Source organism: Chlamydotis macqueenii, chromosome 5, assembly GCF_036417535.1.
Source record: "Chlamydotis macqueenii isolate bChlMac1 chromosome 5, bChlMac1.mat, whole genome shotgun sequence".
Taxonomy (NCBI): domain Eukaryota; kingdom Metazoa; phylum Chordata; class Aves; order Otidiformes; family Otididae; genus Chlamydotis; species Chlamydotis macqueenii.
Window position 1 is genome coordinate 67,249,686 of NC_141560.1, and position 27,251 is coordinate 67,276,936.

The 27,251-nt window shown below is 40.0% G+C and overlaps 1 protein-coding gene across 5 annotated transcripts in view; it reads right to left on the reverse strand.

Moving 5' to 3' along the window:
• ANO5 (anoctamin 5) overlaps nt 1–27,251 on the reverse strand; it is a 60,872-nt gene that overhangs the window by 9,603 nt on the left and 24,018 nt on the right. For 3 of the 5 annotated variants that reach the window (XM_086748212.1, XM_086748211.1, XM_086748210.1), the window contains 12 exons: nt 22,774–22,887; nt 16,805–16,873; nt 14,808–15,092; nt 14,338–14,451; nt 12,795–12,910; nt 11,730–11,864; nt 10,494–10,599; nt 10,344–10,404; nt 9,141–9,292; nt 5,112–5,186; nt 4,183–4,405; nt 983–1,152 (listed from right to left, as the gene is read on the reverse strand). In XM_086748212.1, the coding sequence (XP_086604338.1) occupies nt 983–1,152; nt 4,183–4,405; nt 5,112–5,186; nt 9,141–9,292; nt 10,344–10,404; nt 10,494–10,599; nt 11,730–11,864; nt 12,795–12,910; nt 14,338–14,451; nt 14,808–15,092; nt 16,805–16,873; nt 22,774–22,887 (1,620 nt within the window). Of the gene's footprint in view, nt 1–982; nt 1,153–4,182; nt 4,406–5,111; nt 5,187–9,140; nt 9,293–10,343; nt 10,405–10,493; nt 10,600–11,729; nt 11,865–12,794; nt 12,911–14,337; nt 14,452–14,807; nt 15,093–16,804; nt 16,874–22,773; nt 22,888–24,056; nt 24,102–27,251 lie in introns of all 5 variants that reach the window. The other 2 variants (XM_086748209.1, XM_086748207.1) reach the window with 1 other exon arrangement.

Sequence of the window (27,251 nt, forward strand, 5' to 3'; positions counted from 1 at the left end):
ACCAAGACATAGCAACCGCTTAAAGACAGAATAATTTAGAGATGCTGCCAGCTGACTACTCTGCAGATACACAAAGACAGGGCAGCAGGATCTGCCTGCAGCAGCCACCTCACAGCCCCAGCAAGGTGCACCTACAGTGCTCGGTGAGCTCTCAACGCCAGACCAACCCTGAGCCCACATTTTCTATCCCTATCCCTATCCCTATCCCTATCCCTATCCCTATCCCTATCCCTATCCCTATCCCTATCCCTATCCCTATCCCTATCCCTATCCCTATCCCTATCCCTATCCCAGTGGGATTTAAATACCTGCCAGTATCTGGTCTCTGCTGTTTGCTGAGAACACTAGTTTTAAAGTTCCAACTCTTTAGGAGGCCTCACGAATTCAGCAGCCAGGCTACTATGAGACACCCTATCAGTAAGTGCACTGCATTGCTTCATTGTGTTTTGCATTAAGTTTTTCCCCCACTACTGACTCCCAGGCCATGCTTCACATTAAATACCGCATTTCACCTCGGTACAAATAGCGTAATTAGCAATTATATGAGGAAAAAAGCAAAAGCTTACAGATGTGCCTCTTATCAAATGGCTTATCTGAACATGTAGTGCCTCAAAAAGCTAATGAAGACATCCAAAAGCCAGAGACCATTTACATTTACACTACCCTTCTTCAACCTAGAGGATCACTTTTAAGACCCATGCAAGATCCATTGGTATTTCAGTAGAAATAAGCTAAGAAAAGCTTTTTGATTTTTCACCCTTGTGACTGAGAGCCACAGATTTTTCACTGCTGGTGTTCCTCTGACTAGCAACAGCAGGAAGAGTCCTTGGAAGCCCCTCCATCAGCCTCAAGATGGCCGTTGAGGTCCAGCTGATTTCAGACCAAACCTGCAGCTGGCAATTTATGACTGCACGGGTTGAAGGGGATAAAGAGGTTATCTAGTTTATTATTATTCAATTCAGCTCAATCAAGAAAGTCCTACCTCTTCATTTCGCCAGCGATTAAACATGTATGTGTAGGCACCTGGGTAACCAACAAACTTCCCTTTGAAGAAGGCCACATAGAAGCAGGATGAATAGTAGTTGACAAACTGGAACAGAAACATTTTCATAGTGAGCCTGTTCTCATATTCCATATGAGTTCTGGGAATCTCTGTGAAACCAGAAAACAGTAATTTAATTTTCCTTTATTCCCTTGAAAAGGATACAGATTCATACTCACCACCCACAGTTCTCTTACCTCACAAAGCAAAAAAAAAAAAAAAAAAAGTGAAATTCATTCTCGACACATTTCTAAGCTTCAATTTCCCCTTCTTTGTACTGTCCACTAGTCCTTGTCCATCCCAAAAATCCTACAATATTTCTAGGACATCGAAGATGAATCTCAAATATTAACTAGCAGAGTCTCCTAGACTACAAAATGTTCACTGTTGACAATGCACAGGATGATTTTTTTTTTCCTTTGTGGCAGAGCAGTATGTTACAGTATTGTTTTTTTCAATATGCTGCAAGTTGAAACTTATGTTGCAATCAGCAGAAACCGGATGGGTCCTGTGCCTCTGAAAGACAAGACTCAGTTTGGGGGAACAACAGGGATGGATAGAGGCATCTCGGTGGTACCGAACATCACCAAGCCTTTGCTTAAGATTTTGTTGCCTTTGTTTTCCATCATGTTTACATTTTTAAAGGCAGCAGGAAGCCCTAAGCACCATGTAACAGGTACAATGTCCTGTTAAATGGTAACATATAACCAATTCAAGATGGGAGAAAGGGGAAGAAAATACACCACAAGCATTCACGTTCCTCTGTACTGGTCAGGACCTGGCAGATGTGCTGAACTCACCCACCCAAGTTATTTTATGTATCTGAGTAAATTAACGTTCCCAAGCTTGGCATAAGTTCACAGGACAGAAAGTATTTACTGGGAACCTGACATCAGAGTGTAGTACAGAGGAGGCAGTACTCAGGTGAGGTAGTCTGCCTAGGTTGCAGCTTATGAAAATATTTTTCTTGTCAGAGAGCTGTTCAAATGTCAGAGATACAATGTTCAGAGCACCAGAGGTAGGTTGTAGAACCATAGAATAGTTTGGGTTGGAAGGGACCTTTAAAGTTCACCTAATCCAACCCCCCTGCAAGAAGCAGGGACATCTCCAACCAGATCAGGTTGCTCAAAGCCCCATCCAACCTGGCCTGGAATGTCTCCAGGGATGCGACATCCACCACCTCTCTGGGCAACGTGTGCCAGTGTTCCACCATCCTCAGTGTAAAACATTTTCCCCTTATATCCAGTCTGAATCTGTCTCCTTCTGTTTTAAAACCATTACCCCTTGTCCTATCACAACAGGTCCTGCTAAAAAGTTTCTCCCCATCTTTCCTGTAAGCCCCATTTAGGTACTGGAAAGCCACTCTAAGGTCTCCCCGGAGCCTCCTCTTCTCCAGGCTGAACAGCCCCAGCTCTCTCAGCTTGTCCTTATAGGAGAGGTGCTCCAGCCCTCCGATCATGTTTGTGGCCTCCTCTGGACTTGCTCCAACAGGTCCTCGTCATTCGTATGTTGGGGGCTCCACAGCTAGACGCCATACTGCAGGTGGGGTCTCATGAGAGCAGAGCAGAGGGGCAGAATCCCCTCCCTCGACCTGCTGGCCACGCTGCTTTTGATGCAGCCCAGGATGCGGTTGGCTTTCTGGGCTGCACGCGCACACTGCTGGTTCACGCCAAGCTTCTTGTCTGCTAGCACCTCCAAGTCCTTCTCCGCTGGGCTGCTCACAATCCTTTCTCCGCCCAGCCTGTATTTGTGCAGGTTATACCTGCACGTCTGAACGCAAAATCTGGCCTAACCTTAAGGAATTCAAGAGTGACGAGAGGCAGAACGGCCACTCCTGACGGCTGCAGCCAACATTTCGTAATCTGTACCCAACTGCACCTCTCAGTTCGAGCTAAGCGCACCTTCCACGGCTGCCAGAGGAGGGCAGCAGTCCCACAAATGTAACATTTATTTTCCCTCTAAACTGATCAGGTAGTGATGATACTTAAGAAATTAATCCTCCACATGCCTTCATGCTTACAATTCATGCCCTTCAAGAGACAGAGATTAAAAAAAAAATGATTTTCTGTTTTGTTTTGTAGGGTTTTTTTGCTAGGGGCAATTTTACTTATTACTTGTTCTACCTTTTTTTGTTCTAATTTGGCCAAGTGAGAGAAACAATACAAATCTCTGAGACAAGAGGCAGTCCACAATAAATCAAAATAAACCCAGTGCAGCATCCCATTAAGTTTCTGCAACAAATACCTTTTAATTCTTGATTCTACTTGAAAGACCTCATAAAAAAAGATCACCCAACTGTGTTTATGACAGCTCTACAAACAACAAATACACAATACTTTTTCAGCTCTCTCCCCCTCCGTTGAATATTCTGCAATTATTTCTTTCTATAAAGCACCCACAGGGACTTGTACATTAAAGACAAACAAAGAAAAAATACATAACAAGGGCTCTAGGGAAGGATATTTGCAGCAAGCAAGCAACAGTCAAACGTTAAATCTACTACAAAACCAACAGATCTTTCTGGGCCTGCTGGCTCCTCCAGCTCTGCAGTGAGCCTACGGCAGGTAACGCTACCAAAGGCTGCAGCCACAATAACAGATCTTGGGCCCAACTTCTCAACCTGCTCCACCTTTGCCTTCAATCTGTATTAACTCCAAATCTGTACATCTATAGCTAAGGGAAACAGTGCCAAGGAAAAATCCCTGGAAAATACACTGTACTATCCCATCCTCCAGCCTCCTACCTTTGCCCTCCAAGTAAAAGACACGATTATTTAGTCTTTTTTCTTGTAAAGATGGCTGTGAAAGCTGTGATCTGGTTTTTAAAAAAATGTATCTTCAGGATTTCTAATTGAAATACTGCTAATGCAAGACAGTTGGATCTTGCTTTGGTGACTCTAATATAGCACATGATAGTTTTTAATTATGTTCAGAACTACGAGCGTCTCTGCAGACTACTTTTAATACAAGCAAACATTATGCTAAGAGAAACCAGCTTACGACAACTATTCAACTGAGCCACTGCTGCAAGCTACAGACCAATGTCCTGGTGCTCCCACTGAGCCCAAGGTGAGAACAGAGAGCACCTCTAGATACCTGTAGCAAATCCTTGAAAGTTTTGTCTTCAAGTACATTGCTTACCCATATCAGTAATCCAAATGGCTATTCTCTCATATAAGAAATTCAGTATCATGATGATGACAAAATTCAGGCATGAGGCTGTGACTGAAGTTGCCAGCTGAGGGGTCAGTAATCCACTGATGGGCTGTAAAGTTTGTGTGTTCTCCATGAGGCTGGCGAAGGCAGCATACACCGCGAGACGATACACAATCACAGCTATCATGCTAGCTATAATCAGTGACACCTAAGAAAAGGACAGAGATTTCAAATACACTTAGAGCTCAGAACAGCTATATGCATGCAACTTTTGAAATAAGATTTAAAACATCATGTATTATACTTCCTAAATTTTATTCCTCATGGGCATGAGTTCAGCAGCTCTGAAATGCAAAGGACACACGCAAAACACTTTGTTATAATAGATGCATTAAACCTAATAAAACTATTTTGTTAAAACAAGAAAGCAGACAACCTAATGTCAATATTCAAAAAATAAACAGTGCAGAAAGATACAGACTCACAGAAATGGAGATGGAAAGGAGAAATTAAATTATATTGTCCACTTTGAAATCCACACTGCAGATATTTCTACAGAGAAATACGCAGATATTTCATTGTAGTGAATAGTATATTTTTTATTTTTTTTCCTTTTTGTTTTTACTACAGTTTTTTTTCAGTATGGTCTGTCAAGAGCACATGAGACACAGATAAAGTTACCCTTATGTTAAAATGTCCAATCAAATTACTAATTAATGACAGATTTCAAAGGGTTATTGCATTGTTTTTTTTTTTTTTAATCTGAAGTGCATTTTGCATGACAGCAAGAAATCTGCAGGACAATAACAAAAGCATGTGTTAACATGATTAAAACCAGTCGGTGTTAATTTCATGATTAGTGATGATCAGCAACTCTGATCGATGTTAAAATGATGATTCAAAAGGATGCTCACCCAGAACAACACTGTAGTTCCTGAGATGCAGAACCGCACAGCCTGGCTAGTTATAGGCAAATAAGGCTCCATCTCCTGAAACAGTCAAGCAAGCACAGCACAGTTCACAGATCCATAATCTTATTCTCACATCAAGCAGCACACAGAGCTCTCATCAGCTGTGTGAAAGTGCTCACTATCGAGGAAAACCATTCAGAACCCCCCTCTGTAAAAGGGCAGGTACGGCACGATTTTGAATGTGCTGGGAGGGGGAGGGAAATAGATCAGGACAGAGGTGGCCACAACAATGTTAAAAGTAAAGATAGTACTTGGAAAGAATAGTTAAACCTTTGCAAAAAATCAATCAGTAGCTGAAGGAAAAAGACCATCTCCTTCCTTAGACTGACAGCACTGTAATGCTAGGTCAGCGCCATACAGCTCCAAGTCCAAAACTGGACTGAATTTCAAGTAATTTTTCATGTCAAATTTTCTTAAAATACTCATTTGCTTGGGTGTACCATGTTTCCACACAGCTAGAGAGTGTTCTCCTCCACTCCTCCAATTTATTCTTTTTTAATTGAAGAAATGGCTGCATTCACTAGTTGCCAGTCTCTGCTGCAGCACCAGGCAGCTGGGTCTTACCCAAGTGAGTATCCCCACATAGCACATGAACAACTTTCCACGTTCGTGTACAGTTCTCTTTCTCACAACCAATTCTAATTCCTAAAATATCAGATTACATGTATTAAGAAAGGATCATTTAAGAACTGATGCCAGTGGAAAAACACTTAGTAAAAAATAATCTGAATTTGATAAACCTTTGGGAGAAAGCATTGTAGTATGTCTATGTTCCTCTTGGACAAAGGGGCAACGACTGCTCCAGCTGAGCGCAGTGTTAAGTACATTATCAATAAGTTTACTGAACCAGGAAATGCTTGTTTTGACAACGGAAGATACTGAGCTTGCTGAAAGGAGTTTATTTTCTGTTGCAAAAAGCCCAGAATGTACCTAATGCACTGGCACAACGCGATGTAATAACACCAAATACAACAACCGCAACCGAGCTGCACGTTTCTCCTTGAGACAAGCAAGCAGTAAGAGTTGTTTTACAAGCGTCGCTTCTTCGTGGCGATATTCTTCAGTCAGCATGCTCATACCAGTGTGATCCTGTTTGAAGCGTAATGTGCTGCTCTCTCAGGAGAGATACACTGCCTGTACCTGCCTAAGCACACTTGCTAAACACAATTATCAATACTGGAGTCTCAAGTCACAACAAGTTTTTTGATGATGATAGCAGTTAAAGGCTCTAGTAACAGAACTGTAAAAAAGAGCTGACGATAAGATACAAGCATATGTATCAGGTGACTTCACATAGGCTCCTAACATTTTATACCTGTTTTGTATTAATAAATAATACATATATTCTATACTAAGAATAAATGTTTCACATTATTCTAGGCTGTTCAACAAGTTTTCTGCTTTAGAACAAAATGTAGGCAATAATGTGCAATGACAGAGCCTAAGTTTGAATTGAATGCTTCATTATTTATGTAAATTAAGATTCTACTGTAATCAGCAAACCAGATTTTCGCTACGATCTAGCTAGATAGTTTAACACCACAAACAAATGAGGTGTTAATTAAAGCCTCAAGATGGCCAATTTCTGTTTTAGTGCACCTAGAACTTTGAATCAGGGCCAGGAATAATGAGGAAATAATTTTCTCAGCGAAGCAAAGCTAGCCTTGGGATGCAAGAAACTCTGTGACCTGTATCCGAATTATCAGTCTGCAGAATTAACTTATTTGAAATCACTGCCCTTTCACATGTTCAGTATTGCCTGTTACCTAATGAAAGGAAATTACACTGCAGCGTGGCTAACCTGAATAGTTTGCTATAACTGGGTGCTGATAAAGATCACTGCTAAACCCTGCCGCACAAAAGCTTCTAAAAATCCAAGGTAATAAATTGATGTGTCATAAAATAAAGAATTATACAGTCATTGAATTTTTATGGTAATTGTTAATGCATACTTCGAAAGCACAGAGCAGCGCAGTATCTCACTCTGAGATAAGAAAAATATATTACGGTCCAATTTCTATTTCCTAAATACAGTCCAAATAAACCATCCTACCTAAGAGATCTGCATTAATTTAGAGAGAGAACAATCTTCTCCCTCAGGACAGCTATACAAATGCGTCTCACCCATGCCATCTTCGGCTGCAATCTGCTGCGGCTGAGTCACCTCGCCAGACGACAGGTTTTGGTCCACGCTGTACGTAACCACTGCCTATGAGCCAAGCCATTACTTCCCCATCCTCACGCAATTCAGAGCGCACAAGGGCCACGAACCTCCTGTGTGATTTCCCCCTGCTCTTTCCTTCAACTGCAGCAGAACCGCAGCGGTTCAGCTGGTTTTGGTCACCGTGCAGCTATGTAAGAAAGTGAAGGTTTTGTCCCTAAGCATACACAAGGATGCAAACTAGCAAATAACATGCAACACGCAGGCATCTGTTTTCAATTAGCTGAACTAGCTAATCAAAATTTGATTTACCTGAAACTGTTTTCCTGAGCATGCAGAAATTAATACCTTGGCACAGCTACACTCAAAATAGTGCACGGTTATCAAACGTCTCTGCATGACTACAGAGTCCAAGTTACAGGCGTAAGAAGAACGGTGTTAATGCTGCATGTACAGAAGGGAAGGAGAGAGAAAAAAACTGCCCCTCCTGGGAAATAAGATTAGTGTATATATTTCCTAATAATTAAGGAGACAAGCCCTGAAAAACAGGGCTACTTATTATATAACAATGACTACTCCCACATTCTGCTAAGTTTCTATTTCTTTTCTGAAGACTGTGTTATCTAAGTATACTTATGACTAGAGACCGTAAGTTATTTATAAACAATTCTAGAAAGAGGAAGGATGATTTAAAAACATGTCAAACTGAGGTGGTAGATGTTGTATTGTATGCATTCTGATCCCTAAATTTGTCAAATAACTCCCACCTAAATTAAATTTAAATTAAGACAACTACCATCTAGTAGTTATTTACACAGAGCATTTAACAGAGTGAAACGGTGTGGTTAATTGTATCTCAATTAGATTTCAGACAAAGGGCTCCAGCAACCTTCATCTCTCTAGCGTTTCCCAAACAAAGTGGTTGTATATCAGAAGCAAAACCACTGCTAGTTCCATTTATGTATCTTGTTGTGTAGGGATGAGGAGTGCTTTTAAAGGCGTGAAGATTTCAGAGACTGCTACCTTGAAATGTGAAGGACACTGTAAAGATGGTGTTAGCCAAGGGAAAGCTATGAACTTTGCTTTTGTATTTCCCATTTAATATATTGGTTTCCTGTGGAAATTAAAATCAATACAGGATAATTAATGGAAGTTATGCAAACTCTCCACAGGCAAAAACGTTCTTATTTATTCTGTGTCAAAAGCCTAAATAACAAGACATCTGCAGGAAAAGAGCCATGGTCTAAGAGATGGGGCACGCTTGTCACGTGCAAGAGGAGGCTGAAGTGCTGACAGCTCTCACGGTTACCTTCAGATTGGAAAGCAGGACAGGCGCACCGCAATGGCCCTGCGCCAGGGTAAACAGACCCTTGAAAGGCAGGGCTATCAGCTCCAGACCTTACTGACGCTCGCACAGCTACGCTGCTTTCAGCAGTTAGTGTGTTTATCTCCGGTGCTAGTCAATCAAAGTGCGCAAACCTCAGCACTCATCAACTGGGCGCTTTCAGCAAGAAAACAATGTGCTACCAAATTCTGCTTTGAAATTTGATGCAATCTACTGTGTTCAGTGAGGTTTAGTTGGCATCACGTTCTATTTAAGCCAAACTCACAGCTACCTCAAGCACTGCTGTGTGGAGATGTAACAGCTGAGGGCCTGCCCTGCCTCAATACATATGCAGCACTGCTTATGTGTGTCACACAAATCTTTACCTAGCCAGGAGATACAGACTTGTTCCCGAGGCAGAACTCACACCTTATCAAACTGGCACACAGCTCGATTTGCATGCATGTCAACCCAGCACGCTCATTACCTGAGTTACAGGATTCTTCTTCTTTTGGGTACATTTTGCCTCGTACTCAGGTCTCAGCTGGAGTTGCTGCTGCTCCTCTTCAAAATCAACCAAGTCCCACTCATATTTCAGTCTAGCTTGCCGTCTCTTCCAAAACTCCAAGAAAAGCGTAACTGCAATTTGGAAATGTTAAAATATAGTTAAGGGAGAAGCGAACAAGTTTATGAACAAAATTAAACTTGTTTCTGTGCTGGCTTCTATTCTGTGGTCTATTATTCACCCTCACAGTGTGACCCATCTACTCCTATTACCATTCACAGCTAAGACCAAAATGTGGATTAAGTAATTTATTAGCTAACTGAATTCCAGAAGTGGGTGGCAAGGAAGATGCCAAGACAGGGTATGGGTATTTCCATGGTTATGACAACCCTGTTCAATTACAGTTTAACTACTTTTCATATGCAAATAGCACCACAGAATTAACAACATGATAATTCAACTAATTGCTCGTGTATAAACCTGTAACACAGGAACAACTATTACAAATAAGCAGAACTGTTTTCAAGTAGTATGTTCAAAGATTTCTGTTGCTTTTTGATTCTTATTTGGTATCATGGACATTTTAAAGACAGTGAATATCTGATGCTTTTCAGCAGTGAGGCTGGCTTAAGAAATTTTTAAGACACTAGAGGGAACTGATTTCATATATAAAATAAACAACTCTAAAAGTTATAATACTATATAACATTTAACAAGCCCTCTATAAACTACTTTAAAACATAAACCTTTATCAATCTGCTTGTTCTTATTTGAACTGGAGAGGCTTTACTGTTTACACAAGCGCAGGAAAGCTTATCTTCTGCAGTTTTAAAACCCTTGCTGGTACTTCCTGAATGACTAATTCACGTCACTCAAACACTAGTTGTTAAAACCAAGGACTGCGTAAGGTTGGACCACTCTTGCGTTACTAAGGAAAGAAACACGTTATCAGTTAGGAGTACACACTGGTTATGACATCGTAGATACCTGCTGAATTCTGTTTGGTTTCAGTTAAGCTCAATCCCTCTGTAGCTTTAAATTATTTTTATTCTTTCATCACTTTCGCATCTGAGGCAGGATATTAAAGTGAAGCCATTATTCCCCTTCTTCCCACCTCCAGTGTCCCTCAGCAATTTGGCCAAGATCTCCTTATTCCTTGACATAAAACTTATCGAATGTACTCACCCCATATGCCCATGAAAATGGCAAAAAAGAGAGTTGCCACGTTGTCAAACAAATGGGAATACTGCAACAGAATACACAGGAACAGGTCGGTGCCAGAACAGTTTTCAGTATGAACAAAAATGACAAGAGGCTGGAGAATCAGACACAGACCTCTGAGGACTCACAGGTGGTGTTCAGTCTCCAGTAATCACACTCTCTGTCACAAAGAGGGCACATGATGATCTCTCCTCCAATTGCAGGGTCACAGATTTCTTTGCTGAGGAGAAAATAATGTACAGTATCTGTTTCTGTAGCATCTTAAGAGCTGCTAATGAAATTTATTTAAAAAAATAAATTAAAAGCTTCATTCGTTCAAAGCTCAACATCTGCAGCGTCACAGAGAAGATGCCAAGTCTTGTCACACTCGCTGATGTTAACCTGTAGTTGGTCAGGGCAAGTCAAGAAATGAAGCAGCTGCTGCAAGGAGGAGAACTAGCAATTCACTTGGTCTGGGCTTTCTGATTCTATCAGCAACAAATCCAAGATCTGTAAGGAGCTGTACTGCACATGCACTGCTTTCAGGTGAGACATAAACCATATTTCTTGTCAGGTTAGTAATGCGCTTCTAACACCTTTCCTAAAAGCAGAGATATTAGTTCAGCTTTGCTGTCTGCAGTAAAATTTGCTGCTTCAATTTAACTACTAAAGTGGACAAAGTCTACAATCCTACGATAGCCCTTCAGTGTCCAGAGAAATCTGAACATGTGCAGCAGTATTACCTGCTGAATTCTGAACCTAGCTAAAACGTAAGTCTCAAAATGACAATTCAATAGAATGGATGAGAATTTTAACCTATTATTCATCTTTTCCAGTAAATTTTGAGCTTTAACCATAAGCCTTCTTATAAAATAAACAGTGAGCAATGAAATGTCAACCCTCTTTTTCTCTCCCCACTCCCACGCCCGCAAATTCCTGAAGACAATAAACCTTGGGATCCTTGAAGAAACAAATACAAACATTAGGTCATGATAAATGATAGAAAAAGGTCAATGAACCACTCTGCAAGATAGATTAACATAGAAAAGCTTAAGGCAACTTAAAAGAAACAATTTCGAGAGATGTCAGTGGTACTCTTAGGACTTTATGCATTGCAGATACTCCAACATGAAAAGCTATTGCCAAATGGCAATAAAATATCGCTTTTCACCTACAAATTCAGTCTTACTAATGAACAGTCACAAGTTCTGCATTAGCTGTCCACCATCATTTCAGTCAATGAAGAACAAATTTGTCTCCTCTGACAAGCTTTAAAAGCTTGTTACCTGTTTTTTTTTTGCAAGAACAAAGTTTTCACATTGCTTAGCTTTTCCCACTATAAACCCAGGAGATTTTCAACATTACACTCACCTGCTCATATTTTCATCCATTGTAAACAAGCCATAAAGAAAACAGATTAAGCCAACAACCGCTGCAAGGAATAACATCTCAGTGTAAAATCCTAGCCAGGCAAAATAGATTCCAATCTTTTCACCATAGTACTTCCTAAATACAAGAAAAATGCAATTATTGGAATAGAAAGCAAAGTTTAAAACTGCAATAGAGCAAACTGGCCAGAGTCAAAATGAAGTAGTTGGCCATGTTCTCATTTAACAGAAGAATAAATGCATTGATGTACAATGGAGGAATGGGATTTGAAGCTAGCTGTGAGAAGTTACATGAGCTGAATGAACAAAATATAAGGCCTCTTTTGACTCTTTTCTTTTCTTCCCCTCGTAGCAGAAGCTCCAGCTTTTAAATCTCTCTTTCCCCTTCCCATAGTCATTTATATTCCCCTTCATAAAATAAATGAAGATTTAGTTTTTTGATTTTCCACAGAGTTATACAAAATGAAACTGGGCACAACAGTTCTGATCGTATGTTAGACTGAGTGGGTAATTCACAGAAACACAACTGGTTGTGTTATGAATGGGGCAACTGTAACCCATGAATAAAGGAATGTTTTTGTTATATCATATGAACTGAATCAATGAAATCTTGGGAAAGGTTAGTTTAAATTTGAGTTTAGTACTGAATTCAGAGTCAAGCTTCAGAAACTGATTTTATCAGTGTTTTTTTCAAATCTGGGTTGAAATTTCAAAATTTCAAATCAATCTTTAAAAATTGAGATATTGATTATGAAACGCGAGGTATTCTTTCGATGTGTTCCCCTACCGCTGAATGATCTGTAAGATACTTGACCCAGGGAGTGCTGGCTAGATTGAAAGAGGCTTGATTTGAGATAAAGCATTTTTGCAGTTGCTAGTAAAAAACTGTGTTGCATCCTTCAAGGATCTAGTGCCCAATTAAGTGTCCGATTCTTATCGGATCTTAAAAGTAGTAAACATTTCCCTGCAGGATCAAGCTACAAATGAATACACACTTGTATTACAGTGAAATCTAAGTAAACAGAATAAAACACAGGCAGTATTTCACCTGATGAGGTCCAAAGGCTGCTCTTTGTAGAACCGCAAGAAACGGGCCCACTCCATGTACAGCGTGTATCTCTCACTGTCACAGTTCGGATCATTTGCCTTTTTCCAGTACTGGCACTGTGAGCAAACCAAAATAAAGGCGTAACACTTCATCGACAGACTCAAGTACTACATTGAAGGAGATGAACATTCACGATGATGATGTATCCCTCTTAAGATTATGCCAATTAAACGAAATTGAAATTCAAACTTAGCACTCTACTTCACCACTTTATTTAAGTAGAACACTTTTTATACATATTTTAAGATAATACACCTTTTCAGAACGCATTTATCAATCTTCAACATTAAGTCATTCTGTATTGTAACAACATCACCTTATGTTACACCAGTGCTGTGCTGGTACACCATACTGATTTGCACTGGTAGATTACTGCAGTGAATGCTCTGTTCCTCTACACTGGTGTAGCACATGCAATTGCAGAAGTTCAAGCTTCCCTAAAGTAGAAAGCCACCATTTTACTCCCACTTCATTAAAAATAACGCAAATTTAAATCCTTTTCTCTGTACTTCTCAACCAGGCTCCCATTGCAAACTGCACAGCCAAAAGCATTTCACTGAGAGACGTAAACGAGGGGATACAAATTACAGTTGTTTCCTGCCTCCAGCCACAGTGCTAGAATGTGCTCCGAGCTGCAGTTTCTCAAATTGTAATCCAAGGACATGCAAAATGAAATTCTGACACTAATTAACTTCAGGGCTGTTCATCACTATCATGTATCTACTTGTAAAACACTAAGAAAATTTTGGAACTTCATCAGTTTCCCAGAAATTAAACAGCACGTCTCTCCATCTCTCTTGTTTTCTCCAGGGGATTTCAGGGCTAAATCCAGATATGTTGTATTAAAAATAAACCCTACAGCAAAAATAAACATGAGTATTTACCATCCTGACCATACTTCCAGGACCTGCAGTTGCTCACCACAGCTCACTAGGAGATGGATGAGTGACCACCCCACTCGGAACCGTACGGCTCACGCAACTCAGATACCTGATTTCAGTCCCAACGTGCTAAGATCCCAGGAGTATTTATAGAACTGCAGGTAGTATGCAGTACTCTATAACTACAGCATACGTACGTATACATCCTATATACACACACACATTGCTTAATGTATGCATCTACAGCAGGTATCCATTCCTTGCTATCATCTTTCTAATGTCCTACTGCATAATCTTTATCATAAACATTGTAGCAATGTACTACGGAATAAATCTCTTACACATTATGTGACTGACACACAAGTACATCCTAGAAACTCAGTTCCTGTGTGCGTGCGTAGGAAGAAACATTTCAGCACATAAAAGCCAAATAGTAGGGCTGGCAGATATGTCTTGTGTATTACAAAACAGAGTCATTCACTGGGACAAATGGAAGGGTTTGAGTACATTTTCATTTCTGCTGGAAACGGCAAATGTCACAGTAGGTAAAAGAGTAAAAGCATTGGGAAATGCTCAAGGGAGCAGAAAGCTAAATTACTCACATCATGAAGAGGGTATGCAGCTGAATAGGTGCCATTATTTAGCAGTCTCTTAATCCCGAATTTTTTCTTCCCTTCTTCTGTTCCATACGGGCAACGTGTAAGAATATAATTAACCTGAGATTCAAACACAAGAATTTCAGACCCTTCCTGCTTTAAGGCCATTTAACTGAAACCTATAATGATTATGCATTGTATATAATCTACAGGAACAACATGCAAAAGCAAAAAGTGTTTCTTCAGAAGGCTCTACCCTGTGAGAGACCACTGAGGGCGTGCTTGCCTTGTAGACATCTAGAAGATCCATTCCAACGACGACTATTCCAGATTTCTAAAAAATACGCACAGGCATAGGCTTCCTCATATTTACCCATAGATATCACAGCTAATATACTCCTTCCTTGCACGAATATTCCGATGGGACCACGCGTAAATCTCCATGTAAATAAAAGTAGACAAATTCACATACGTACTATTCTGTTTCTCATGGATGGTGAGAAGAAAGTGCTCTCGTCATTAATGAGGTACAGCTCCTGCTTGTCCTTGCTGAATGGGGCCGTGAAATAATCCGGTTCAGGGTGCATCACCTTCTCGGGAAGCCTGAGCGGTGCGAGCATACAGTCCAGAGGGTTCTCCACCATTGAGGGAATGTCATTTTCCTTGATGGGAACTTTTATGTTCAGCACTTCTGCATACGTGATCAGAACCTCCCACGGGGCATGGATCTTCACAAAATAAATCTTGCCATCTTCAGATTCCTGCCCCAGGAAAGTTCAATTGGACATCAGACTAAACTGTGTTTTATTGCAAGACTTATGAGAATAGTCGCTACACAAAGTTTATTGTCTTTTATATATTTTTGAAAGTTTTAAAAAGAAAAAAAAAAGAAGGGGGGATATGAGGATTTACATATATATATTTTTAACTGAAAAGCTTATCTGAGTGGTTGTTCATAAAGATAATCTTTGCACTACTAAAAGCTCACAAAGGCTTTTTTTTTTTTTTTCCAAACTACATTGTCCACTGAGGCCTGAACACTCTCAGTAAACTCTGAGCACACGGAAACGCAGGGGTTTGCTACGCAGGGCCAGCCACTTGGCATCCTGCAGGCCTCGGTGCTGGATTGCAAAGCTGTTCTCTCCCCTGGAGAGGGCACTTCTCAGACAGCAGAGCACAGCACGCAAGACTCCTTGCAAAAATGAGTCACCAACCAGAGCCAAGATCTGTTACAGCCTCAGAGCTATGATACGGACTAATCTTATCACAGGCCTCGCCCCGTTGTTTATGTTCTTCAAGGGTTCCTCTGCACACACAGGGGAAAACAGCAACTGGAAGGTATTTTAAACATGTTGCTCAATGAATCCCCATCTATGGATGTGACAGAGTCCAAACTTTATAAAAAATTATCTTGTCCCATTCTGGCAGAAAAAAAAAGAGCATGCTGACTTCAGCACCCTGTCTTCTCCACTTATTAAACAAAACAGTAACACTAATCAAATATCCTCAGGTTGTTACACTGGAGTCCTTTCTCATCATAACGACAACATCCAGTGGACATACGCTAATCCCTTCACTGACTTCCAAAAACGTTACTAGTTGTTAGGTGGGATTAAATCTAGCTGTGAGCATACTTCCCATTTACATGGGTTTAAATGAAGTCACAGCTATTTTGGAAATGCTTTCTTTTTGTTAGGAAATCAAAGGCCATCACTTCCTCCTGAATCAAAATTCCTTTGCTTCTACAATGCTTATGAACATATCTGAAAAAAAAAAAAAAAAAAAAAACCCTCAAACAGACACATTAAGCTTGTTTCACTTAAATTAGTCGTATTCCACTGGAATCTGCTAGAAAAATTTAGAATCATAGAAAGGTTAGAGTTGGAAGGGAACTTCAAAGGTCATCTAGTCCAACCCCTCTGTCCTGGTTCTGGCCAGGATAGAGTTAATATTTACCTGAGCTGGGTGGAGAACTGAAGCTGGTAGCCCCTATGGCTGGGATAGTTAACTAATTAGCTAACAGCTGGGGTTAATTTACCCAAATTAGCCAAAGGGCTATTCCATCCCATCTGACATCATGCTCAGTATATAAGTGAGGAGGGTGCTGAAGGGAGGCCCTGCTAGTTGGAAGAGACTGGATGTGGAGATCTGCTGTGAGCTATTGTACTGTATTTGTGTTCCATCACTGTCTTGTTTTCTTCTGTCATTACTGTTAAATTTACTTTTTGTTCAATCTCAACCCGCGTGTTTGGTTTTTTTTTTCTCCTGGTTTTCTTTTGTTTGTCAAATCTCCTCCTATTCTCTCGGAGAGTGGGGGGGGGAGTGAGAGAGAGACTGCGTAGTCTGGTCCCCGTTGGGGCTGAACTACGACACCCTCCTAAAAATTTCTAATTTTTTTGAAAGAAACAAAGTGCTAATTTGCAGGTCTGTTTCTTTGGTCTTAATTTTTGTCCTTTCTTTTTTTTTTTTTTACCTTCTTATCTTCTGTTTCTAGTTCCAATCCAGCCTTTTGCAGATTGCTCTCAAATTCTTTTCTTCTTTCCTGAAGACAAATAAATACATGTTATTAAACAACGAAGTTAGCACCTAAATGATCACTTCCTGATGACTTCACTCACTTTCACTCCTCCAGTGCCCTGATGACAACCCCTTAATGCTACGTGACCTTTGTAAAGGAAAGCAGACCAAAAGACAAAAACCAGCTGATGCGTACCAGCCCACTTCTGAGTGAAGGCCAGATAAGTGATGGCAACACATCAGGAATTGCATCGACTAGCAACAGGAAACCTATTTGTTAGGAACAGGCTCATAAACTCTGCAATCTTGTTAACCAGAGAAGTAAATGAAGTCACGCATCTTGAGCATTTCTGACTCTTCGGAAGGGTGGTGCGCATGGTGTGCTGTTGTTCAAGTTCAGCTATGTTTCTAAGAGAACGTTAAAACTAGATGAAAATACAAATATGGGAAGCATGTGGAAGACTGATCGCTTATAGTGACATCTATTCAGCAGTTTAACAATCATGCCTGATACAGATGTTTGAGTACTGACTGCAGACAATTCAAACAGTATGCCTCACAAAAAAAAAAATAACTGTAAACCTAGATGAGACTACAAAATCATCACGTGTAGGCTTATATGCTTAGCTTGCATAAACTGAGCGTGGACTTCATGCAGAAATAAACAAACCCGCCCGTGGCAGTGCACAACGGCTGCACGACCTCTGTGAGTTTGCCACCCTTCTTGAACCCTGTATTTTGCCAAGTAATTCCCAGGTGGTGTCGTTAGGTAAGAACATTTTCTTACCCGCCTTCTCCGTAGAATTTTTGCTCTTACTAGGCAATTTTTGCTCCTGCTGAATTATTTCCTTTTAATTACACAAAATTAATTAAAGAACTGCCGGAATGACCATAAATTAAGCTAAACTTTGAGCCTTAGCCTCATTAGAAAGCACTAGCTAGACTACCAATTTATTGGTTAAAACCTGTGTGCCAGGTTTTACACTACATTTTTCAAACACACTTTTAAAAAACAAACAAACAAACCAACCCACACCACAGTTTTCAACCAATTTCCTTTTCTGTGTGAGGCTCTGGCTGCCCTATTTGCATTTCAGTTTGCATAAACTACTGAGATGATGAATAAAGACCGAAGAATAGCTTTAACGGCCCTCAAATCTATGCTAAGATGTGTGGACATATTTCCTGTGTTAGTGGTCTTGCATTTTTACCTCTCAGATCTCATTTTGCCAAATATTAGACGTTAAATTAGACACTGCCCTAGGTAAACCTGCAAATGTTGTAATTGCCCAGTTCTAGCACATGCGGGGGCAAATGCAATTCCGTGCAGTACTTTTTTATTCATCTGTCCCAGAAGCACCTGCATAAACACACCTGAGAACTCGTTTGCTGACCTGCTGATCTAATAGAGAACAAAACTAAAAGGTGATTTATGATTACATTCCAAAGTGCTATATAAAAGCTGACATTCAAGCCTGGTATCCAAAGCTACGTGCTGTTCTGGATTACATTTCCTCCAAACAAAGCACGCTGGCGTGCGTTCTTTCCCCAGCAAACACTGGAGGAGAGCCAGGCAAGTCAGCTCAGAGGGTTCTCTGCCACCAGCCAGCTCCTCCTCCAGCTGTGTGGCTTAATAACAGACAGAGCCCAAAGTGTCTGGCCCCATCTTACTTGCCTTTCCTTACTAAACACTTAGTGTGATAAATTGCAGTGCTCTAATAGAAATTATGCTGTTGTTGCCACCTTGCTCTCTTCCCATAAGCCACCTTTCTCTGAAACCTATGTGAACGTCCTGTACTTTCCAGCCACTTAAAAAAACCATCTTTAAAAGGAAATCCATCTGCTGCAAAAAAAAAAAAAAAAAAAAAATAAAAAAGCTCCCCCTTTTCTTGCTAAATACAACATTTCTTCATGCCACTGTCAAAGGCTTAAAATAGACAGAATGTACCCTTGGACCAGTGCTGTTTTGTTTTAATACGTACTTGTAAGAATTTTAAGCTTAATGTCCCAAACCTAAGAAGCTAGTCACTAGAAGCTAGTGACTCTGCTATAGAGGCCGCTCTGCAGTCACAGGGGAAGAGGGAACCAATATAAGTAATCACATTAGTGAAAACCAGTAGTAGTGGGCTAATGCCTTCCTCACATTCTGCTGAAGTGCCGTTCTTAAGCCTCTCCAAAGCACCTGCAAAAGACTGAAACCACATTTTCTGAGACCACTGTGGCCTATGTAGGGGAGAGGCCAGTAGAGCAGTCACCTCTCCAACACCGCTGTGGATATCCCGCACACTGGTACAGAGTAACTTCACCGTCTAACGTATGCGTGGCGGTAAGGAACCATCCCGATCAGATTAACAAAGCAAGATCCAAAGTCCAGCCAACAGTCCCAATGCAGATGCAATATTGCATGATCAGGAAACTAAGGAAGACAGCCAACTGTTAGAAACCTGTTTCTTGATAAGAATGCTGTTACTGCTAGCAACAACAATAAACAAGAGAATAAAATAATTTTAAGTTTATAACATACTATTCTAATCAAACTGCTCCTCCTCACTTCTCCCCTTCCTTTAGGCAGGCAGCAACAAGCTTACAAAACCCTTTTCTGTATCAGGATGCTCGGGCTTATTCTAACTGCAGTCGGGTGTAGAATATTTGGAAATAAATATGACTTTGGGAACAGTCTGTACTACTGTACAGCATGCAAGAACTTCGCTCTTAACTGTACCCTGAGAAAACACAACTCACTTCACAGGACTAACACAGATGGGCTCAGTCTGGGCTCAGGCTGCCCATAGAGCTCCCTGGTGAGAACTTTTCAGGTGAGACAGAGCCTGTTTAGGAAAGGTCCCTTGTTCTCCCATCCACCTGCAGCCACAGGAGTGGGGGGCTGAAGAGATGGATGAGACAACTGGCCCTACCACAGTGCCGCAGGGACCACCCGCATGGCTGGGAAGGCTGCTCTGCGTGCCCTCCAAAGTGCAAGAGATACCAAACACCTTCCTTCTGCAAGTACTAGCCAGGCTGCTGTGAAGTGGCATGGAGGGGTGCCCAGTGTGGTTCAAGCTCAGCTTTCAGCTGCTGCTGCAGAGCTGGGGACACAGCTCCTCCCAGTAAGCAGCCTAACAGGGTGCAGCAGGAGCAACAAGCATCTGATTCTTTGCTGTCTCTGGCTCCCTAACTTTGGGCTGTGCCTGTAGGAAAGCAGAGGTTTTTGTCTGAGATGATGAGAAGTGAGAAAGGACAGATAAAATTTCTTTTTGTATCTCCATGCCCCACTGGGGACAGGGGGACTTTGCTTCCAGTAAACACAGGAACAAGTTACTTTGCACAGAGTTCCCAGAGTCCTAATGCCCAGAGTTTCTTATGAAAGAAACACACTTACAGACAACAATGATCATGTCCTGGTCATGCATGAATAATTTGTTAGATATTTTAAAAAATTGTATTTATTTTTTCCATGTTCACATGCATTTCATATGTGGGTAAAATATTTCCTCTTACATGCTAGAGGCTTTGAGAAAAAATATAGAGTATTGTCTCACAAAAATGTAATCCTAATTTTTGTTTAGAAAGGCTTTCTGGTTAGAATTTATTCATGTAGCTTACAGAAGGCAAGTTCAAAACAGACTTTAAGCTCCAAAGTTTCTGGGGAACATCAAAGAAGCTGATGCATTTGTTCTGCATGAAGCTAAGGGAGAAAAAAACCAGACTATCTCTTACATCCGTATCAGGGCTATGTTGCAATACACAAAGAAGTTATTCATCCCCTTCTTAGAAACGCAGAATAAAGCTGTTTCCTTGAGACAAGGAAACAAAACCCCTTGTCACAACTGTTATTTTCTTCTTATGAACATTTCTATTCTTAGCCATTTCATTTTGCTGTATCATTGCACTCCAGTAAAATAAATTCACATTTCTTTCCTGCGACGACTGTAGCAAGTACAGTATATCTGACAAATTCCAAAGGCTGCAGTGCATCAATATTTAAATCCTGTTCCCACAAAGACAACAGCACAGTACTTCTAAGCTAAGAAGTCTGTATTAATTTACAGGCATATTCATTGTATAAAGCTCCATGCTGGACACAAATATAGGGCAAATTCCATTTTCTTAGCAGGTTCCTCAGGAACTGTAAAAACGGATGCGCTGTAACGCTGAAATCTTCATGCGTGTCTGTTCTGCGACTGCAAGCTAACTCACAGGGCCACGGACCAAACACCTTCTTCCATGGGGCCATAAACTCTTTTGCAAGTAACTGTCATATACAGAATTAAATTTCACAAAATTTGACGTGGGTGTTCCAGCCTTTTGCAAGACAGAGATGTTTCTTCCTAACTAAGTGACTTTTAAGTCAAAGCGGAACTACAACATTAGCTCCTAACTCTTGGGTTCTCTCCCATGCGAATTCTTCAGTCAATGACACCCATGTACACGGCCGCCGGTCTGGCAGGTTCCTGCCACCCGCTAACGACCCACACAGCAGTGAGAGGGGAACTGCTGCACACAATACGAATGAGTGATTAGACTCAGCATCTGGCTCACTTTCCTTCCTACTTGAAACATTACCTAAATAGCCTCAATTTCTTTCCTCATGTTATCTCAGTATGACTAATGGAAAAGTTTATTTTAAGAGTTGCTTTCACATATTTTGCATGGATATCTTTCTTCTCTCTACACTGACTGGTCTCCCCTCCCTTCTTTTTTAAATGCATTTTGCTTTATGGGAGCAGCTAGGATTACAGCCTGACAAAGAGTTAGTGTGGCTTTGGAAAAGTTTGCCTTTATATAAACCTCTGGTACCACAGCTATAATATAACCCTGGTCTCCCAAGCAAATCTCCCGAACGTGGCCAGCTGAGCAAAGCTGACTGTGAGATGCTTAAACTGGGAAAAGCACCAGAAACGATGACAGAGACTCTTGCTTTTTTAAGGTAACAAGAGTAAGATGAAGGGGCTGTGTTCTATACTGGATCACATTTGCATGCAAGTATAGGCAGTGTAAGCTCCTAATGAAAACAGTACTTCTTCATAAAGGAATGAAAGCAGTAAGCAATTTTTTTAACAGCCCAATCTTGCAGGTTTTGTTCAAAGGAAATTATATGTTTTAATTATGAAACGCTTTAATATGACAAGACATAGACGAGAAGTGTTCTTTACTTCACAGACCTTTAGGTTTGATCATGATTTTGTCATAATTCTCTATGTAATTAGTTTTCTTCAGATATCCTTCTCTTTCAGAATAATAAGACTACATGAGAATGAAGGTTTTTTGATCTCTCCTTTTTTATTTTTTTATTTTTATGAACAAGTTTTGTAGATATATATTGGAAAGATTAGTTTGTAAATGTAACCCCCTCCTGGCTAAGAAAGAAGGCAGAGAGAGCAAAATAATTAAAATCACTACAATTATTATTTTTAAATATATAATATTGTGTTTTATATAAAGTTTATTGCTCGTCTTGACTGCATCTCATAGTACTAGATTTTTAAAATAGCTTGAATTTACACGTTAGTTAAGCTAGACTTCAAGTGTCAGCATGAGCAAGGAACAAGCTTAGCTTACTTACCTCCTTCATTTAATAGTACTTACAGATATTTCACCAAAGCCATAGCTAACTAGAAGACTGTTAAATGAAGAAAGCAAAACCATTTGGATTACTTTACACTGAATGTAAAATACATTGACCAGCCTAAGTAACGGAGAGTGATCAATTCAGTAAGCAAAGCTCCAAAAACCTAGTAAAATTGTGTCCTGATGCACAACAGTAAATTACACCGAAATTTCAGTACATGGAATGGGTTTTCACACAGATGTAAAATTTCTAGCTAAGTCCTACTCCAGCTGAGTGTAATGATTTGAAAGGCTTAGTAACTGATATTCAGGTTATGATAGATAAGAATTAAGAGGACCTCAAAAAGACAAACTTACCAACTTTTTTTCCCATTCCTTATTAAGATCATCCACATAGGAGAGAACAAAATCAATTCTCCTGACACCGTCCCTGAAGAAAATAGAATCTTTGCTTTGATGTCTTTTATCAATCTGTGGAAGATACAGGCATATGATTAAAAAACCAAGCATTGCTGTCACTCTAAAATGTAACAGAAGACAAAGAAGTTTCCCCAAATTGCCTCATAGCTGAAGATATACTTTGGCAAGTTTTAAAAAGAGCTACATCCAGTTAAAATAATTAAAAAATTAACTGCTTATATCCACAAACACTGCATGTAAATAACTAGTATATGAAGAATAAATATGTGTTAGTGTAGCAATACTTGTGAACAATGCTACCATTTATTATTTTATTATCTTTACAGTGTGTCATAAATGATCAAGACAAGTGTTATTTTACAGCATGATTTTTCTCTGCAGTTAGTCAGATCGCCACTCTATAGAAAAGCCAGCTAAGGCACACTTCGTTGACTTGAAGCAGGTAGCAAAGTGTAAATTCCATGCATTTTCTTCTACATAATAAGAGTCATTACATCAATCACCACAGAGAAATATGTCCCAGCAATGACCACGTACGAAAACAGCACACAAACAATACAAGGGTGACATTACAAAATTGGGTATTTACTTTCTTGGGAAAAAAATAAATCTAATAAAAGGTATCAATGCAACAGGGTAATTAGCATTCTAATTGATCTACTAAAGGTCATATTTTCATTTACCAGCATGCCAGAATGTCGTAATAACAACATTCATCTTTTTCACTGATTGGGCTACAGCAATTCATGTTAGGCAAATAAAAGACTATTACTTCACTCTCCTACAGAAGGTAACATAATATTAGGTAATACTGTTATCATATCAGTATTCAGCTCTACAAAATTGTTTACGAGATCAGAGGTTCATACAGCAAAGTGTGCTCCATAGAAGCTAATACTCTAGTTTAAATTTCACTCCATCCAAAGAAGTTGATGTTGGTTTTTTTAACCGCATCTATCAGGAAAAGTGTATTCGTATAGGACTGAATTGGGTTTTCATTTTTTTAGAGTAGGAACAAAAAAAGAATAATTCAGAGGATTACATCTCTCTTTTCTCCCTCTTAAACCATGCAAGGATATATGTGGAAAAGTTCTCTCAGAAAGCACAGCGTATTTATAACTGTGAACCTTGCTGCCAGCTAACAAAAGGCATCACACAGTGAAGCATGTCATTACTGCAGCCATCCAAGCCACTTGCAGCACCATTCATCACTGGTTTACCCTGAGACGTCGCTTCAGGAACAGATTATATTTCCTTCCACGCTGCTGGAATAACCAACAAGTAGTTAGCAAGCCCACTGTTCCTCTCCAAGTCCCAAACCAACTGCTTCGAGCACATACCCCCCAACTAAAGTTAGCAAGAAATCCATGTCCTAAAAAAAGGCAGGAAAAGCCTCCAACTATTAGAAAAACACAAGCATCCACAAACATTATGAATATAATGTCTTTTTTTTAATTAAAGGCAAAGCTATGTTGGCATCCGCTTTGATAATAAACTTGGATGTTTTAAAATAATGACTCCTATCATGCTAATTGCCATCATTCGGATACTTAAGCAAATTTTTTAAAAGAACAATAAGAAAGTTTCTTTGAATGTAATGCAAAGGGAACAAAACCAGCACTGGCTAATGAATAGTGCATGCGTGCTTCCATGTTACGCTCATGTCAGGTTGAACTCAATGGGACAACAAAAGACAAATAGCAATCAGGTAATTCCAGACCTGACAAAATTGCAAGCAATAATATAGACATACTCCAGGACAAGTGTTTATCTTCAAATAGGCTCAAATGTAATAATAATAAAAAAAAAACATTAAAATCCCTGTTGTTCCATAGCATTGCACAACTCCATGCTTCCTCACTAGACGGAGAGTAGCCCACTTGGACCATCCATGCGTTATGGAGAATTCCTGTGTTTCTGAAGCTATCCTAGCCTTTGGGGAGCCACAAAACACTGTGTTGCAAATCAAAGTAACACAAAAAAAAAGCTAAAATAAATTATTTCCTGAAAATGCTGCAACCTTCTCTTTGGTTCCCTCTTTGGCAATTCTGTTCAATTTCTTCTTGAGTAATATTTACAGCAGATCGATCAAAGCAGACTGCTTTGTAAGATGGAAACCAGAACAGCTACCTCAGGAAACACTTTTGCTTCCAAACGCAGTACATAATCATGCAAGACTAAGAAGCTCACAAAAATAATGGAATCCAACAGAAGAAGAGAAAAGAAATGGTGTTTTCCTATTCTGTGTTTACAGGTTGTTGTTTTTTTTTTTTGTAAATATAATTGTGACTACAAGCAAATTGCCACTGTTTAGATGTTAATTAAATTAGCATAGTGCATAGAACCACACCAACATCTACATGGCATCAACAGTACTGTAATTATTCAGCATTACCATAAGTGAATAGCAAAGTGCTTTCTAATAAACTTACGATGTTGGGAATCAGTATAAAAACAGGCCACTTCAATAACTAATTTAAAAAGACAGAGACTGTGTGAGCACAGACATTGTCCTAGTGATCCAACAAAATCCATATACACAAATAAAAATAAATTAAAATCAGTAAATAATATTTAGTTCAAAAATAGCTCCTTCCAAAGGAGTGTCTCAAATTCTTTGGGTAGCATAGCTATAATTAGATTATTCCATACAATTGAAGTAATACTTTACCTTCAATGCCATCAAAGTTTGCTCTTTTTCTAGGCTGTATCAGAATCCTGCTCAGTCATTAAAGGTCTGACTATCAATTTAAGAAGACGCAGTAGTCATCGTTGGATCTGCTTTGAGAAGGGGAATACTTATCAATTCCCTCTCCTTCTGTGCGCAGGATTATTCATCATGGATAGTGACAAGCCTACTTATTAAACCCATAAATTATTCCTTTCCATTTTGCTGCATTTGGATTTCACAAGAAGAACAAGATCAGTCTTGCATATTCATGCAACTCTGCATACAGGCTTAAACTTACAGGTTTAAAATAATTTAAATGTTCGTAATTTGCCTTGGTTTCATCACTGAACCATAAAACATCATGGATTAGTATATCTTATTTCTTAACGGCTCTTTTCAGAACTTTATTCAAATTAATTGATCTTAGACAACCTGCAGTTATTAAATGAAGTTACACTTCGTCAGAGCAGATATTCGGTGACGTGTGCCTTCTGGAATACAAGTAACCAAATTAAAACTTCCCAACGCAGCACAGATAGCAAGCAGAAGTTTTTGAATAATTGGATAATACCCAATGAAGAATTACAGAAGAGATGGAGCTCTAAGGCGTATGGTGAGAACTCAAGAAGCAGGAGCCACAAGTTGCAACAAGGGAAATTCCTACTGGATGTGAGGGTGTGGTTGAGTGGGAACAGGTACAACAGGTTGCCCAGAAAGACTACGTAATCTCCATCCTCAGAGATGACACAGCTTGACCAAGCAAGGCCCTGACTGATCAACCTGATCTAAGCTGAAGTCGGCCTTGCCTTGAGTAGGCTAGCCAAGGAGACTTCCAGAGGTCCCTTCCAATCCAAGTGACAGTATGATTCTATGGCATGGTGTTACTGCAAGCACTCAGCACTTACCAGCGCTTCCAAAAAGTTGAATAAATTCATCAGCTACAAAGCAAGTTTACAACAACTACTTGTTCAAAAACAAATACTGCCCTCCTGTTCTCCTGTATTAACTTTCCAGTTGTAATACCCTAATTATCTCTACAAGAACTAAGTGACTTCATAGCCTGTGGACAGATGTGCTAATTGACTACTGTAATGGTCTATCATGAAGAGCTAAATCTTCTTTTCACGTGGCTACATAAGTGCAAACTTACTGGATTCATATGGAATTACATTAATATTTCTAGTTACCCCATAATTGATAACCTCTGTCTAGACATCCAGCGGAGGTCAGGGTACTGGCCCATGTTGCACCAGCCAACCCTCCAAGCACCCAGACTTGCAATCCTCATGTTAGACACGAACTAAAGCCCTGCATTAGGAAAACCTGACTCAAATAGGACAGGTTATCAGCACAGCACAAGAAGTAAGACTGCAACACCCCATGTCCAGTTCTGCCCAAACTGGTTTGGGTCAAGTGTGTAAATGCTGGCTGGTGGTTGCATGCTACATTTAAATCCATCAAAATTCTCCTGTCCCACACTGCTAAATACTTGAGCAGGACTTGGCCACCTTGCTCTCACAGGTGGCTTGATACGCTTCTCCAGGGCCAAAGTAAGCAAGCCAGTCACCGCAAACAGGAGAGGAGAAGGTGAGCTGCTGGATGTGGCATCGACCGCTAAACACTAACAGAAAGTGCTTTAGAGAAACGACTTTGGATTAAAGCTGCAAAGACTGCGGTAAACATTTCCTTGGCCTTGCTCACCCACCGAAGCACACAGACAGCTGACCTTGGTCATTACAGTCAG